General features: G+C 38.8%; 1 protein-coding gene across 5 annotated transcripts in view; it reads left to right on the top strand.

Moving 5' to 3' along the window:
• The window catches only part of LOC132105346 (E3 ubiquitin-protein ligase Arkadia-like), a 54,408-nt gene that overhangs the window by 30,560 nt on the left and 5,512 nt on the right, over positions 1-18,336 (top strand). For 2 of the 5 annotated variants that reach the window (XM_059510457.1, XM_059510450.1), the window contains exons 4-9: positions 8,161-8,318; positions 12,083-12,301; positions 12,392-12,738; positions 14,194-14,443; positions 15,605-15,974; positions 16,532-16,657. In XM_059510457.1, the coding sequence (XP_059366440.1) occupies positions 8,161-8,318; positions 12,083-12,301; positions 12,392-12,738; positions 14,194-14,443; positions 15,605-15,974; positions 16,532-16,657 (1,470 nt within the window). Of the gene's footprint in view, positions 1-8,160; positions 8,319-12,082; positions 12,302-12,391; positions 12,739-14,190; positions 14,444-15,604; positions 15,975-16,531; positions 16,658-18,336 lie in introns of all 5 variants that reach the window. The other 3 variants (XM_059510455.1, XM_059510441.1, XM_059510460.1) reach the window with 2 other exon arrangements.

Below are 18,336 nucleotides of genomic sequence, written 5' to 3'. Positions count from 1 at the left end.
AATACAATGCAAAACTGTGACATTCATTCACTGACACTTTAATCAGAGGCAGCACTTAATCCGGAAGCGCATATACTTACTTGCCGGCAACCTGCCAAAATAAAAGCCTGCGATTTTAAGTCTGAAAATGATGAAAAGGCTTTTATTTACTTATTTTTTAGACACCTTTATTCAAAGAGACTTACAATTGGGGAATACATAAAGTGATTCTTCTTAAAGAGGCAAACAAAGAAAGTAGTAGTAAATATTAGCATTTTATTTTTAAATTTACTATAAAATAATTTTTTGTATTTAATACTAGATATACCTTTTAATTTTAAATAGTATTAACACACATTATTATTTAGTTTATTATTTTATTTTTATAAAACTAAATAAATAAAGAAAAATATTATAACTCGTACTTATAATTTTTTAATAATTATATTTAATGGGTCACGCTACATTTGCTAGCTAAATTTAATTTTAGCATTTAAAATGATTGACTTTAGTTTTAAAGTTTTTTACTTTTAGTTTTTCTGCTTTATTGTTTTATTTATTTAGACAATAGTGTAGAATTTTAATTTTGGCTATTTTTCAGTTATTTTCTACTTATTCAACATGTAAGTATTCAATCAGAATTGTAATATCAGAGCATCCCTAAATTGACCTATTAAGACCTATGGAAACTGGAACTGATTTCATAGGGCCCTAGATATGAAACATGACTTGAGCTCTTCAATCTGTAGGGCAACAGGGTTTATTTGACTTCCTAGTATTCTTTTATATATATATATATAAAAAAAATTTTTTTTTTTTTTTCCACCCATATAATCTCTCTTGGCCTTTCTCTTGTTCTGCTTTCCTTCTCACTCCTCCCTTCCTCTAGTCCAAACTCATGCCTATGGAAAGCATTTCCGGGAACTGGATGTGTTATGTAGCGAGAGTGGTCTCATTTAATCTTTCCCATCTCCCCGAGGTGCCTGGGCATGCAGCAGAATGCTGAGAGTGTTTCTCTGCTGGAGGAGGGGCTCTGGGTGTCTAAGGTCAGCTGGATGAGCAATGAAGCTCTTCCACACAAAGATCCTTTGTTTATAGTGCACATGGAGGAGACTGACGAGGAAAAGCTTGAGTATAAGAAATTATATAGATCGATGGACTATCACTTCAGAGGAGGGGAGGTTAGATGTGATGGAACCCACAATATGCACAAGCAGCTGTGGCAGACATCTGGTTAGAGCAGCATAGGAGACAAATCTGTATGTTTGAGTAATAAATTTTATCAGAAGACTGATTCAAATGTTGTCCTCTTGTCTGAAAGTGTTTCTGTAGCACTGGAAAAGGGAGATGCTATATAGTGGTTGTATGGTCACTTGCTTGGCTGGTGAGCCGCTGAAGCAACTCAGTTTCACCCTTCCCCCATCTCACAACAGCACCCTGTCTTTAAATGCAGAAGCTTGCAAAACTCAGCAGACGTCTTCCCACACACACAGGCATTTGACACATTTTGCATAGACTTCCGTTCTGTCATTTTGCTTAAAGAAATGGCTGGCTATTAAGGTAATCCCATGAAAAAAATTCAAGATTTCCTTTCAAATTCGGGACTGGGTCCCTCATCTGACCCTTCCACTGGCTCCAGGAACAGGCTTGTGTTGATCCCGCTCACTGTAAACTTGTGTGAAACGTACAAGAAGAAGAATTCCAGTAATATATTTGCTAACAAGGCACCGTGGACGAAGACCTAAAATTCCTTAAATTCCAAAATAATCCTACCTCCTCTCCCTACCACCCTGTCAGTTCCTGTGTTTACAGAGCCCATCCCAACCATAGACTCCAAATGCCACGCTGGTGTAATTTACAAAATAATCCCAGGCCTGCTTGTGGCTAATTAGAGGCAGGTCTCAGGTGATTTCTATGGATTTGCCTGTGATTCTGCCTATTAAAGATCAGCGTCACGCACAGCCTCAGGTATTCCCCAGCACTCATGTCTGATTCAACTCTCATAAGCCCCTTTCACACTGCAATTCCGGCAAATACAGGTCATTGAAATGCTTCATTAGTTTGCACATATTTTTCAGTCGCGAACGTTGATCTTCCTTAAAAACACATGGTAAAAGAGTCGTGCGATAACGTGCGTTAGTGTTGGGCGATATGGTCATTTTTCAAATCGTCATATCGTCAGCCCATGAGATCGACAATACACGATATTATCGTGCAAAAAATTATAAAAAAAATTATTTTTTTATATTAACCTATAAAAAAATAGGTTTTTTTATAGTTTAAAAAGTATATTTTTTTATAACCTGAGCGAGCCGGTATGTTGCATTTGTTGTAAACCGTAGCAACTAAAAGCAGTAACACAACAAACATGCATATGCACCTAAAACACAATCATCCATTGCAGTTTTCCCAGCTGAAAAAAAAAAAACTACAACTACTCCGTCTTCTCGACAGTGTACAATCACTGGGGCGTTTAGACGACAAACAAAATACAAGCAGAACAGTCCAAAATGGTGTGCACTAACCGACAGTGTAGTTCGCTTAATTGCTAAAGAGATGCTGCCCTTTAGTATCGTCGAAAAGCCGGCATTTAGACGAATGTTGCAAACATTTGACAGCCAGTATGAATTGCCTGGGAGAACATACGTGTCACAAACGGCATCCATTTTATTTATAGTTTTTGGTATTTATTCAAGTGATTTTTCTTTAACAGACTGAGAATCCATTGCTTTTATTGGTTTTGGTTGTTTTGTTCATTTATTATGGATATTTAAAATGTTTTCAGTGTTAAATATTCTTTAGAAATAAAAGTTTATTGATCTTTGAAAAGGTGTACCTTTATTTTTATGCCATTATCATTATATTAGTTGAAATGACATTATATTAGTCTTAGAATGACAATATTATCGTTTATCGCAATAATTTCTTGGACAATTTATCGTCCAGCAAAATTTGTTATCGTGACAGGCCTACTAGTTCATATACAGTTGGACGCAACCGTCATATCGCGTGTCCTGTGACAGATCTGCTGCATCTGTGCACGGAAGTTATCAGTCTAAATGTCAACGGTGAAAATCAATAGTAGATTTAATTTAAAGTTCAACAGTTTGACACTACTATTGGACATAAACGAACACGTAAAATATAAAGTATTTAAAACGGGTAAGTTGATATATTTGGAGTAAAGTTGAATTGAACTGATGCATCAGTCATACAGCGCTCCGGACCGCGCGCCTCATGACGAGCTCGACGCACTGCAACAGGAACAAGAAAGAGATGCATTCTAACATTACTGTGGCATTAAACTCAGTTTAAACTCAGGCTCGTTTAAAATATTGCACATATATATAGGGCGTTCACATTACTTGTTAAAGTGCAATGAAATACCTTATATCTGCAGACGATGTACGTCTGATGTACTCTGTATTTTGCATGCATCACATTATAGTGCGGAGTCCATGAAAATAATAACAAGGCGGCAGAGCGAACTTATCATCCATAGTGGTTCTCATGTAGTCTATGGATAAGTTCGCTCTGCCGCCTTGTTATTATTTTGTCTTTACTTTATTTGTAACGCCAAGAAAGAGTTAATCTCTCATGAATGAGAAGAGCGTGTTGCGGTGTACCAGCCATTAAATGTGTGTGACACCAACTCCTCGTTTCTATCTCTTTCATTTCATGGATTTAACGAGTTATCTGAGTCAAAGCGGACAACTTCAGCGACTATGGGCTTTAATCCTCCTGCGCTCGCATGGTGTGTGTTCGTGTGTTCGTGTGTGTGTGTGTGTGTGATAAATGCGGTGCTGAAGTGAAATAGCTGGGCAGTTTGATAGCCGAATTATAATAAGCTGCCAAATAAAAATAAGTTATGTTTTTATTTTATCTTACATAGTTATGTCTCTAAAATGTCATTGGATGAGCCTTGATTCAAGCTTCTTTAAAATAAAATTTATTTCACATGGGATCACACATCAGTTGATTTGTTTATTAATGCATCAAATTGCTTGGCAGTTGTAAACCACTTACAGTCAGGCTAATGAATGATATTACTCGGTGGAATTTGAAGAAGTTGTTCATGAACTTTTATTGTTAATAAACGACCACAACAGTAAAGCAATATGTATTAAACACAACGGCTTTGTAGTAGTTTTGACATGTGAAGAGATTTTGCTGTGGTAAATGTTTGACGATTTAAGACCACGGTTCTCAATTCCAGTCCTTGCGCCCCCCTGCTCTGCATATTTTGTAATTTTCTCTTATTCCGCCATGATTCCAGTTTGAAGCGAACATTTAAGTTCTATTCAAAATGCATTGAAGTGTGCGAGATGTGAATTTAAATTGTATTTATTTACAGATGTATATGTTGTCACTTGTCCGTGTGTGAAGACGTTGTGCACCGCAAATCCGTGAATGAATGTTCCGAAGTGTAGTAAAACTCAACAGATTTCCCCTGCTCAGGGAGTAGGGAGCAATGAACACTATGTAGAGACCATGTCAAATCTGAACACAGTTCATAAACGGAGTTCAATTCTAACAAGCTGATTATCTGAATCAGGTGTGTTAACAGAGAGACATGCAAAATATACAGAGCAGGAGGGCACGAGTACTGGAATTGAAACCCGCTGATTTAAGATATTCGTCATTTCAAGAGTTCAACTCCTAGGAGTCCTTCCATTTGTTAGGATTGTTTGCTTCTGTATGTTTCAGTTTTAAGATTATAACTTCCCCTTCCCCCTCGCCCAATTATGTATTATTTTCATTTTATGGATTTTTTAATGCATGCAATTTGGATGTACTTTTGTTGATCCTAGGGGTAAATTAAAGAAGCAGGAATTGTGCGTTGAGTGTTTATAGTGACATAGAATTAGTAATTTGTTTTTTCTGTTTTTGTTTTATTCGTCCTCTGAGTGCAGATGTTCTGAATGACGCCTTAGGAGGTTTTCTCTAATAGTCAGTCCTTTTCGCTCTGAAAACTGACGCTGAGAGCACGCCGTTCAATCTGATCTGCTCCCTTAAATGTTTTTAAATCCGCAACAAAATAAATCTAGTTTAGTATTCTGTTGTACACACAGATCGTGAAGTTGACATGAGTAGTTATGTCAGAACATCAATAGACTTACACACGATGAAACCAACAAAACATCGGAAAAGGTGTTTGCAAGCAGAAGGATATTGTGGTAATGAGCCGAAATCTATGTGTCTGAACTGATTGTACTTAAACTGCCTTTATAAATTTATATATAAATTTATATATATAATTTATAAATTTATAAATTATTCTGATTCTGATTCTGATAAAGAACACTATTTATAAAGTGTTTACATGACCTACATATCATTGATTTATTAAGCATAACGGGTGTTAAGATGTGCATGTAAACACCCTCACTGAGAAGTTCACAAGGAAACTGACTGTTCTGGAGTCACTCCCCTGGTCTCCAGAGAATCCCTCACCCCTCCAAGCCTGTTGGTAATCATTTTGTTTTGATGTTTTAATGATGCAATCTGTGGTTAACGGGCTCACCAGTGTTGGGTTGGGACGCAGGGGGCTTCCCCTGCTCTCCAGACACAGGGGCTTGGGGCCACTAAATCCCAGCCTGGAGAACAACTCTATTCCCAGACACACTCTGCTTTACAGCAGCCAGGGCCACTGTGCTCTTCCTATGGAATCAAATCCTCACAGAGGGCTAGAATTCCAAGAGTGATTCCAGAATTCCAGAATTATTTATTTGGGATTTTGGAAAACTGCCATGTTATTTAAACTCTCCAGACAAAACTAAATTCTACAATAGTGTTGTCATAAGTACTGGCATTTCGGAACCAAGCCAGTACTTACATTTTAAAAACGTAATGATACCAGCCTTTCCACAGTACTGGTAGTACATAATACCGACATGCTGACAGGCGGCTGCTTTCAAATGCTCCCAAATTTGTGTGAGTGTCTGGGGAGAGCGTCAAAGGTTTCAGTTCACAACGTGTTTTTGGAGCGCTGAATTTTGTAGCAAATCACAGATATATTTGTTGAATGTGTGAACGCAATGACCAATCAGAGGCATGTAAGTCAGAATTGCCAGTCAAATAAGCTTTCATGTTCACAGTTTCTTTATTTTTTCCTGAATGTCTTCTCATGAAATTAGGTTTTTACAGATGCATTCATTCATGACAGGTCATGGTGTTTGGTAGTGGTTTTTGTTTATCTGCTGATTGCATGGGTTGTTTCTTGTTAGGGTGTGAAAGTTGTTGTTTTTTCCGTTTTGTGGATTACACTAGTCATGGTTCTGTGTATAATTGTGAAATACGTGCATGTTATACTCTTAAGGCACTAGTGTGCTACATCTTCTCATAGGTTTTCTAATGTGTGTGTGAAGAGCTCTAGCTCTCATGTCAGCTGGCTCTTATTTACGTTCCAGGCGGTCATTCCAGTAGCTGCTACAGTTGCAGCTTTAATGCCCTGCTACAGCACGCTGGAAACAACAAAATCCAGAGCACAAACACAGGTCTGCCTCTGCAGCACATTTGCTCTGTCCTCGATTGACCACTTTTACCAGTCATTACTAGAGATGCACAATGCTATCAGGATGTTATCATAATAGACTGATAAAGGTTTAAAATGTAAACATCAGTGTTCATAGTTTAAAAAAAGAATTATGAAGATATGCACTGCCGATAAGAGTAATAGCTCACGTGCTCAGGGTGTGGTAATAAGATCACGTTAGCAGTGTGGTCATTCTTGAAGCAAACTTTCGCCTTAATGGTGAATTAAATTCACTGTTTTGGAACGCTGCATTTAATCTGAGAAATTACGTACACAAAGACACATGTGTGATAACATAAATTATTATTGCGCATACAGCAGGATCAGCGACAGCCACGACCGCCTCACCTGGGTCCTAATGCCTGTCCGTTAAGGCCGTTTATCTAGGGGTTGCTGTTATGCTGGCAAATCAATGCCAAAAAGAACCGAGTGCACCAGATATGCAGTAGCCTGCAAGCTTTTTTTAAACACTTGCGTGCACATCACATCACCACATCACGTTAGCTATGCATATTACTAATCTCAAATTAAGTTTTGATATTTACGGTAGGAAATATACAAAATATCTTCATGGAGAGTAATTGATGTCATAAAATCACAAGTCTGTTTTTATTATAAGGTCAGAAGTTTACATGAATAAAAATCACAAACATGACACTTGTAAATTAGTTTAATATATACCATAGTTACATATATACTATTGTTTAATATGTAAAATTATTCTCTTAAAAAACTGCAGAGATTGATTTTTTTATGGTTATTTTCAAAGCTTTCAAATAACTCTCATTAAAAAAATTTAATAATGTTTATTAGTTCTAACATAAGTTTTTGCTCAACTAATCCAAATTAAATATATATAAAGTACAGACCAAAAGTTTGGACACACCTTCTCATTCAAAGAGTTTTCTTTATTTTCATGACTATGAAAATTGTAGATTCACACTGAAGGCGTCAAAACTATGAATTAACACATGTGGAATTATATACATAACAAAAAAGTGTGAAACAACTGAAAATATGTAATATTCTAGGTTCTTCAAAGTAGCCACCTTTTGCTTTGATTACTGCTTTGCACACTCTTGGCTTTCTCTTAATGAGCTTCAAGAGGTAGTCACCTGAAATGGTCTTCCAACAGTCTTGAAGGAGTTCCCCGAGAGATGCTTAGCACTTGTTGACCGTTTTGCCTTCTGTCTGCGGTCCAGCTCACCCCTAAACCATCTCGATTGGGTTCAGGTCCGGTGACTGTGGAGGCCAGGTCATCTGGCGCAGCACCCCATCTCTCTCCTTCTTGGTCAAATAGCCCTTGATGCCTTCAGTGTGAATCTACAATTTTCATAGTCATGAAAATAAAGAAAACTCTTTGAATGAGAAGGTGTGTCCAAACTTTTGGTCTGTACTGTTTATTTATTTATAATTTCTGCACAGGAGAGAGTTGGTCTCGTTTCAAAACAAAAGGAAATATATATCTGTATCCGCATCGGCTGTTGGCCAAAATGAAATATTGGCATATCAGAAATTTGGCAAAAAACTATATTGTGCGTCCCCAGTCATTACCACGTCCGATCAGTTGATAATTTAGTTTTGTCCTTGATTTCAATTAGTTTTACAGTTATGTTAATGTAGGCTGTCATCTGTGTGTTGTGCAGGCTGCGCTCTGTGGGAAGCCATGGCAGGATGCACTGGGGTCCCAGCTGTTCCCAGAGCCGAGCTCAGGAGGGACGTGGCCGGCATCGCCTGTCTACCGTCATCCAGCCACTCAGACAGAGTGCTGGAGAGGTGGTGGACCTCACCGTGGACGAGGACGGTGAGGAAACCTTTGCTATTCTTTACACATAGGGATGTACACATGACTTAAGTGAAGAATATCGATATAGTGGCCACTAATTAAACTGGTTCCCATGGCTTATTAATGGGTGGCCATGTTTGGTTTATTAGTTAACTGTTTTAAGTAACTCGTGGCCACATTTTACTAATTTGTTCCTTAATTTAAGGTAAATCATTTTAATTTGTTCTCTTATTTTAATCGAGTAATTTAATGGTCAGTAATTGTGGGCACAGTAGCAAATGTGCAGTAGGTTTGGGGCTCTGTATGGATCTCTCAATATTACCGTTCTGGCTCATGTAAGCCATTAATTGTAATGTTATGCAAGATATTACATTTTATACTAATTTGGTGAAATAATGTCAAAATTAAAAACTAAATTCAGTGTGAATTCAAGTGAATTTAGGGATCACAACATCATTTTCAGTATGAAAAATGGACATTCATTTTGAAATATGCTAAAGTTAACATTTAACAGTGATATAAAATTCTTAGTGTTTTTTAAGATTAACTTTACCTTTGCCATCATTTAATGCTTAAATGTAAAAAGTAGTGGACATGAGCATGAACAATTAATTATCCAATGTTGACCTATACCAGTTGACCAAAAACAGCAACAAACTAACTAATAATGGCAGAAAACCAATATAGTACCAAGGCATTCCACATCCCTATTTATTCTCCTATATTATCCTTTGTGTCTTCTCTGTATCAGTTTGTGCTACTTCTATTATTGTCATGTGAAGTTTAAAATCTTTAGATGTAGAGAAGCAGGAGTGTATGAATTCATGTGTTTTTCATGATCAATGGCTTCAGGACTGAAAACCTATATCCATCCAGTTTAGCAGCCCAACTAAAGGGAGTCGAAGGGAGAAAGCAACAGGAACTCGACAGGAATTTAATATCCCCTCATTTCAGAATATGAAAAGGCCTTTTGAATATTGTTCTGGTCATGACTTCTTCTCATGCTTAACTCAAGTGCTCGATATACATGAGTAACCACAACTTTAAAAACAACAGAAAAGCGTTGCATAACCATAACAACTAAAAACAATCTGCTGTCCACATTTGTTGAGCCGTGAGAAATCAAGGGAGATATTATTTTGTGTGTCAGCCATTATTTGAAATCTAACAGGTTTGATGAGTTATTTGATGAGCGTCTCCCTGACTCTGTGCTGTAATGATGGTCTTCAGGTCTGGAATATAAAGGAGGGAATGAGAGTTAGATCACCCAGTTTAACACTGCGTGGGTTTGGGAAATATTAGATGTCACATCTAATCTACTCCTCTTTCACTGTAAGCGGTCCTCCCTCTCTGTCTCTGAGCTGTATCTCTGTGTGGGAGGGGGACGAGGAATGAATCTGGTAGATTCGGTTAGTGGTGTTCATTGCTGTGGACTGCAGCTCGACTGTGTGTTCAGGCCCCATTAATAATGATTAATCTATATCGTTTCAGCATGCACAGCAGCATAAATAGCCTTCACACCTGTACAGCATTCTCTCACAGCCACAGACTGATGGAGAACAAGAGCATCCCTTTTATTGTGTGTAATTGAGTTTAATTATGATTTCATTTGCAGGCAACATAATGACGATGTCTGCCTGTTATGCAATCAGCCACTGGCCCCAAAGAATCAGAGAGAACCATTGCTTGAAGTGGGCCGGTTTGCTACCTCCCATAAAAAAAGATGGTAGCATAATTCGATAGCGAAAAGTGCTACCTATTAGATTTTGCTTCCAAGATGATATTAATAAGGTGTGAGACTTTATTAACATGTACGCTGAGTAAAAGCGTCAGGGTCTGGGTGATTATATGCGGGATCACCTCTCATCTCGACCAGTCACATAAATGAATGCAAGCAGAGTGTGTGAGGTGCGAGAGCATGTCAGGGGAAGTACGTAGTAGAATAATAATTATTGATTACTAATTTGAATCTGTACTTTATAACAAAAATAATATCTTTAAATGAAAAGAAACCGGCTAGTCAACTCCAAGGAACCAGTGAACTAATTAAATCAGTAAGTTCAAATCAGCACTAATGCAGAGAAAACACGGCCGATTTCACCAGCGATTGCGGAGAGAATAGTGACTTACGTCCAGGTGTCAGTAAAATTATTAATTTCAGCATGTATTTGGTTTAAAAGCAAAAGTGTTTTATAATGACCGCTGATCATGCGGTGGTCAGAGATTTAGCAATTCTGAATGGATCCGTATAGTCGTAAAAGGCAGGCGATTTAGTGGTCTTTGGCATCTCCTTGTGGTGCTGTTTGGTATCACAACTTGACTGGTTAATTTGTATTGAAAACTTTTACTGTAATTATTGATTAATTGTGGCACTATACATACATTGTAAATTATTAAAGTACTTATTTAATATAAATAAATATATAAATGGGGGTGGGGGGAGTTGGGTTGAGTACGGGCACTTTTGTTTTTTCCACTTCAAGCTCTGGGAGAACTACTATAGGAACCAATTAAACTGCCATTCTGGAGAAGGAAATACAGTCTGTGTAGTGTTATCTCATTAATCTGTGATGTGCTCCCAAATCTCAAGGTTTGTCAAAGGAGAACTCATTTACATTGTTTTGCTTGATTTACTGTCATAAAGTCTCTTTGTTTGTCTTTGGGGTCTATAGCTGGTGGGGAGGTAAAAGAGCAGGCTGAGATATGATTGCATTTGCGTTTCTTTTGACGAAGTGAGAAATTGATTTGCTAGGAAATAGCAGATGGATTACTCACAATGGAATGTTAATGAGTAGCTACCCTCATGGGCCACTTCGTGAATAAAGTCTGAGTTGAAAATGCACGTGAACAATCACACTGATGTTCTAGAGCTGGAGAAGACCATCTGTTGCCAGTTGCAAAAAAACGCCTTTCAGTTAAGAAGACCCTTGTAGTTAATATTTAAGGTGTACTCATTGGCTGCTGCATTTGAGAAGCAGTCAAAAGTGTGGATGCACTGATGGTTAAATTGCGCTGATATCAGTTAATTTTCTTTAATAATTAAAAATGAGTCCCACTGGAAAAGAAAAAAGAAAAAATTTGAAATCAGTCATTTTAAATACTATAAGAGAATTTTATCACAACATTAATGTACAGTATGAAAGAAACGAATACTTCTATTCAGCAAGAACACAGTAAAGTGTAATGTTACAGAAACAAATTATATTTCAAACAAGTCCTTCAAAGATAATGCTTACAAATACATTTTGTTTTACAGAAATATTAAGCAAAACAAACTATTTCCAGCATTGATAATGATGTTTAACCAAATCAGCGTATTAGAATTATTTCTTCATATTAGAAGGATCATGTGACACTGAAGACTGGGGTTATGGCTGCTGATAATTCAGCTTTGCAATCACGTGAATAAATTACATTTGAAAATTAAAATAAAATAGCAAACCGTTGTTTGAAATTATAATAATATTTCACAATAATGCTGTTTTTGGTCAAAAAGTGCAGCCTCAGTGAGCATGAGATGTGTTTCGGAAACATTTAAAAAACCTTACTGACCTTACTAACAGTATTATTAAATTGATTTAATTACATGGTGGCAAGGCTAATCTAAATGTAAAACTAGCGGAAAATAATATGCACAATTAAAAATCAAGTATTGACCAACACTGATAAAAATAAACATTCTGATATCGGCAAATAACCAATATATATTGTTCATGGCTAGTCAGAAAGGTTTATCTTTTATGTTTGTGTGTTTGTCTTTGTATATGCTGATCCATCTTCAGATCTCTCAGTCGTGCCAACCACTTCTGACAGCACACACCCACAGCTGGTCAGTTCTTCTTTCTCTTCCTCATCCCATAATGCCTGTACCTCAGAATCGCCACGGGAGGGTCCTGGTCCCTCCAGTAGCTGCTCAGCGGCCGCCCCCGATAGCACACTGGCTGTTCAGAGCCACGGTGAAGTGCCAGGACCTAGCATCACCAACACCACTGCCACTGAAGGTAAAGAGACGCTGCTGTCCAATAATTGACAGTGACATCGATTGATATGATGAATATTTTTTTAATGATATGTCTTTATCCCCCAATCAGACGACCGCAGAAGAAGCTTGTCTAGTGAGAATGGAGGTGTGGCGATGCCCAGGTTACCTTCTTGTTGCCCCCAGCACTCTCCTTGCAGCGGTCCGTCTTCAGGGCACCTCTCCATAGGCCACACCCCCTCAGGGTGCATGCAGAGTGGGACGACACAGCAGTCTGGACCCCAGCATTCTGGCTCCCAGCACTCCCATGGTCACTCGCACCACTTCCACCATCACCACCACACCACCCCGGTCCCTCCTTCCTTAACCTTCCCAGAGTCCAGCTGCCCTCTGGAGAGGCCCACCGCCATGCCTGCACCCTGTGGAGGTGTAAACAGCAGCAACCAGTACCATGACCAGGTACCTAAATAACTGCTCGACAGGTTCTTGAGAACCTTGGATTGTGGGTGTGTTGAAAAAGGCGAGGATATCTTTTTGCTACATGAATTGAGGAGAAAAAAAATCAAAAAAATATGTTGACTGTGCAAAATATAATGTCCGTAGTGTTGACAGCACCGTCTGTTTTTCATTTCACACATGGTTTGTTTTGTAACCGCATATGTTTTTGTTTGGAATTAGTTAAGATTCTGTCTTCTTGAAATACTAAATCACCCTTCATGTTTTGATGATGACGAGGAAAATACAAAGCACCTTTATGAAAAAAGTATTTTTCTAGAACTGAGCTTTTCCGTCGGGATTTTGTTTGAGGCCATCCTCTCAGTGTTGTTGAATAATTCACACTGAACTAATTGCCTTGGCTGCTGAATACTATTATTTACCAGTGTAGAGAAGTGTTGCGTGTGCATGTTGTGCATGAGTTTGTGTGTCAAAACAAAAGAGAATGTTGTGTTTGAAAAAAAAACTTTGGCCACGAATGTCATGACACTTTGTCCCAATGCATGCTGGGCTTTCAGGGCATTTACCATGAAAGCAGAGTTGTTTCTGTGTGGAATGCATTTGGCAAATGTCTCTGGCCTTTGATGAATGGGCAATGAGCAGGAAGTGCCGTTAGCTAATCATCAGATATGCGCAGACAGGAGGTGTAGAGCGAAGCGAGGTGCTGTCAGGCATGTTTTATACATCAGAGTGTGTAGAGGATTAGATTTGGAGTGAATGCCCTCGTTTCGAGAGGCATTTAATACTGTTTTGGTTATCCATATAATTTCTTTGGCTAGTTAATTAATTATTATTTTTATTTTTTTATATATGGACCTGATATGTGCCTTTATTGAAGAGAGTGTTGAAGATATTATTTTACGAGATATACAGCCCTAACCCCATGTATTAAACTCCAGGCAGCTGACTAAAAGAAGACTGCTGTGAATACAAGCAAATCAGCTGCAAGATAAGAGACACGTGTGGAATCTGCTGTAGATTTAACTTTCATCATTTCAGTGTTGTCAAAGTTATGAGAAGCAACAGGAGCAAAATAGCACTCTCACGTGACAAACTGACAACTGCTTGTCAACCTAAATATGGGGCTTAACTTGAATCATCCTCGACTACATACAACTACAAGCAGTCGCCAGTGCATCATGTTGTTCTGTGGGAAGACTTGATGTAAACAGTAAAAATATAAATAACTTAATATATTGTAAAATAATAATAAATATTATTGATGATGATGATGATATTTTATGTAATAAAATGCCCTAGCAACCCCGAAGCAACACTCTGACAACCATTAAGATTCTCTTCAAAGTCACTTCATCAGCCATATGCTAATGGAACAGATGTCTTTGTTCAAATACATCACATTTGCAGCTAGATTAACTGCTGGTTTCTGTCTTCCTGCTTCTTTCTATGTCTCAGCAGACTCTCCCGGTGGATCTCAGTAGCAGTGCAGTGCGTAGCAGTGGATCCAGCAGTACAGGGTTTCACAGCACATCAGCCTTTGATCCCTGCTGTCCAGCCTCCGCCTCCCGGCCTCCTGCTTACGTTTCCCAGGCTGCACCTGGACCCTGCCAGCAGACCGTGGCAGACTCATTCAGCTCAGCCATAGTGGCCCAGCCTCAGCCCCAGCCTCCTCAGCTCTCTTCCTGCAGGCACTACATGCATCCTTCCTGTACGCACTTTTACCTTAATATTTTAATACTATTAATCCAAAACTAGTGTTTATTTAGTGGTGGAATGGTCCTGGTTTAAAAATAAAACGCTTTGTACTGTTATATATAACAGTGCATCTTAAAACAAAAATGTGATTTTCCATTATGGATTTTATTTCTTTAATTGGAAAGTCACAACAGAATATTTCATATATTTTCTTCTATATAAATCTTCACATTTCACAAAATATTGTTTTAATAAATTGTCTGTGTGCCACATTTTTCTAAATCATATTTCTTAATTCATTTAAAAGTTAGGTAATTTTACCTGATAAATAAAAATGACAGTAATCGGATAAATAAAGGACAGTCACGTTAAAATAATGGTTGTTGTATTGACTTCACCTGATCAATATACCAGTTGACTAATATGAAATAATTATTTACAGAATGAAATTGAGACCACAGAACAATGATATAACTTACATGTATGTAGCCTTGGGAAATATGAGCCATTACACTCCAAATTTATTAGATATTCGAAGAAGAAAGCAATAAAATAGAATTTGATTTATTGTGCGTGAGTGAGAATGTGAAGATGCTGAGATGTTGGCGTCTGTGCTTTATGGTAATTAGATGAAACACCTGATGTTTAATGTGTTAAGTGCTGCAGGTAGTGTGCCCAGCAGTCCCACTTAATTGCCGATTGTGCTCACAATAGCGTTGTGTGGAATATAAATGAGCATAGCTGGTCTCCCTTGTGGGCCTGAATTTAGTGGAGTAATTGCCACTCACAGCTCACTCAAGCACCTGTTTGCACATTCTCCCGTTTTCTCTCGCTATATTTATCTCCTGTATCTCGCAGCCATTCTTTATCTTTGTTTTCCCTTTACTTTTTCCTCATTCCCTTCTGTATGTCAAATCCTTAGCAAACAGTACAACTCATCTACTCCAGGATAATAACACTTACCTGGGCAATATCCAGACCATCCTGCAGCCCTGATGGAGTTTCCATTAAAGTCTTTCCCTCTTCCCAATAATTAGCCAATATCAACACAGTTAGTTGTTTTTGATGCAGTTTTTGACTTTCGTGAAAAAATTGTATCATTCAGAAATAAAAGAACAGGAAAAGGAGATGCATTTCTTACATTTATACTAACCTTTCTGCTTTTCTCCTCCAGACGGCCCTCTTCCACGCCCCTTGCACCACCAGTCCTCCTCTTCCTGTCCTCACTCCCACAGCAATGCCCCTCCTCCCCAACAGCCTCCTCCACAGGGGGACTATGTCATCCCTCACCCCGTCCTCCCCTTCCACACCCCACTGCCTTCTCATGGCCCGGGCCACTCGGTGCCCCCAGCTCTTCCACCCTCCCTGCCTTCCCATCATCTCCCAGGCTCCAGTGCCCCTCTGCCGCAGCATCTTCCCCCTGAACACCAGGCGCTTCAACACCACCTGCCCGTTCTTGGCCCAAATCCTGTCCAGAGGCTCCACCAGCATGACATATTGCAGAGGATGGAGGTTCAGAGACGCAGAATGATGCAGCACCCGACGTGAGTTGCTGTGATATTTGTGTACAAGTCTCTTTTTCTCACCCAACATATTTCTGAATATGTATTTGTTCAGAAATAAAATAAGACCAGTAATATTGTGAAATGATTGCAATTTAAAATAACTTTATTTTATTTGGTAATGTATTTTTGTATGTAATTATGTATTATGCCTGTGATGGCAAAGCTGAAAGGGATTGTTCACCCAAAAATTGAAAATTATGTCATTAATTACTCTATTAACCCTGATGTCTTTCAACCCCGTAAGACCTTCGTTCATCTTCAGAACACAAATTAACATTTCAGTTGCGTTGCTGTCTATGGGAGTGTCTGAAAGCTCTCAGATTCCATTAAAAATATCTTAATTTGTGTTCTGAAGATGAACGAAGCTCTTACGGGGTTAAAACGACATCAGGGTGAGTAATTAATGACAGAATTTTAATTTTTGGGTGAACTAACCCTTAAAGCCTTATGCAGTAGGAAGAACTCTTTCTTTAAGGTGTTTTGTGTTCGTGTTAATTTTTTTTTTCTATAATAACGTTTAGTCCTCTTTCCTTAAGGCGAGCACATGAGAGACCCCCACCGCATCCCCATCGAATGCACCCTAACTACGGTCACGGACATCACATTCACGTCCCTCAAACTATGTCATCGCATCCTCGGCAGGCTGACCAGAGGACCACATGGTAGAGTACATGAAATATTTCAGATGGTTTGAACACCGCCAACACAAAAGTCATGGGTTTCCTCATGAATTTCCAGTGAATTTTTACAATATCACTTTTGGATTTAGAATTAAAATACGGTCTGCGGTTAATGTTGCTTGAAGAGTCTTAACTTTTTGTGAATTACAGTCGTGGCCAAAAGTTTTGAGAATTACATAAATATTGGTTTTCAAAAAGTTTGCTGCTAAACTGCTTTTAGATCTTTGTTTCAGTTGTTTCTGTGATGTACTGAAATATAATTACAAGCACTTCATACGTTTCAAAGGCTTTTATCGACAATTACATGACATTTATTCAAAGAGTCAGTATTTGCAGTGTTGGCCCTTCTTTTTCAGGACCTCTGCAATTCGACTGGGCATGCTCTCAATCAACTTCTGGGCCAAATCCTGACTGATAGCAACCCATTCTTTCATAATCACTTTTTGGAGTTTGTCAGAATTAGTGGGTTTTTGTTTGTCCACCCGCCTCTTGAGCATTGACCACAAGTTCTCAATGGGATTAAGATCTGGGGAGTTTCCAGGCCATGGACCCAAAATTTAAACATTCAGGTCCCCAAGCCACTTAATTATCACTTTTGCCTTATGGCACGGTGCTCCATCGTGCTGGAAAATGCATTGTTCTTCACCAAACTGTTGTTGGATTGTTGGAAGAAGTTGCTGTTGGAGGGTGTTTTGGTACCACTCTTTATTCATGGCTGTGTTTTTGGGCAGAATTGTGAGTGAGCCCACTCCCTTGGATGAGAAGCAACCCCACACATGAATGGTGTCAGGATGCTTTACTGTTGGCATGACACAGGACTGATGGTAGCGCTCACCTTTTCTTCTCCGGACAAGCCTTTTTCCAGATGCCCCAAACAATTGGAAAGGGGCTTCATCGGAGAATATGACTTTTCCCCAGTCCTCAGCAGTCCATTCACTATACTTTCTGCAGAAGATCAATCTGTCCCTGATGTGGCTTCTTTGCTGCCCTTCTTGACACCAGGCCATCTTCCAAAAGTCTTGGCCTCACTGTGCGTGCAGATGTGCTCACACCTGCCTGCTGCCATTCCTGAGCAAGCTCTGCATTGGTGGCACTCCGATCCCGCAGCTGAATCCTCTTTAGGAGACGATCCTGGCGCTTGCTGGACTTTCTTGGATGCCCTGAAGCCTTCTTTACAAGAATTGAACCTCTTTCCTTGAAGTTCTTGATGATCCTATAAAATGTTGATTTAGGTGCAATCTTAGTAGCCACAATATCCTTGCCTGTGAAGCCATTTTTATGCAACGCAATGATGGCTGCACGCGTTTCTTTGCAGGTCACCATGGTTAACAATGGAAGAACAATGATTTCAAGCATCACCCTCCTTTTAACATGTCAAGTCTGCCATTCTAACCCAATCAGCCTGACATAATGATCTCCAGCCTTGTGCTCGTCAACATTCTCACCTGAGTTAACAAGACGATTACTGAAATGATCTCAGCAGGTCCTTTAATGACAGCAATGAAATGCAGTGGAAAGGTTTTTTTGGGATTAAGTTAATTTTCATGGCAAAGAAGGACTATGCAATTCATCTGATCACTCTTCATAACATTCTGGAGTATATGCAAATTGCTATTATAAAAACTTAAGCAGTAACCTTTCCAATTTCCAATATTTATGTA

This window comes from Carassius carassius, chromosome 2 (assembly GCF_963082965.1).
Source record: "Carassius carassius chromosome 2, fCarCar2.1, whole genome shotgun sequence".
NCBI classification, from domain to species: Eukaryota; Metazoa; Chordata; class Actinopteri; order Cypriniformes; family Cyprinidae; genus Carassius; species Carassius carassius.
This window is presented reverse-complemented; position numbering and strand designations above follow the sequence as displayed.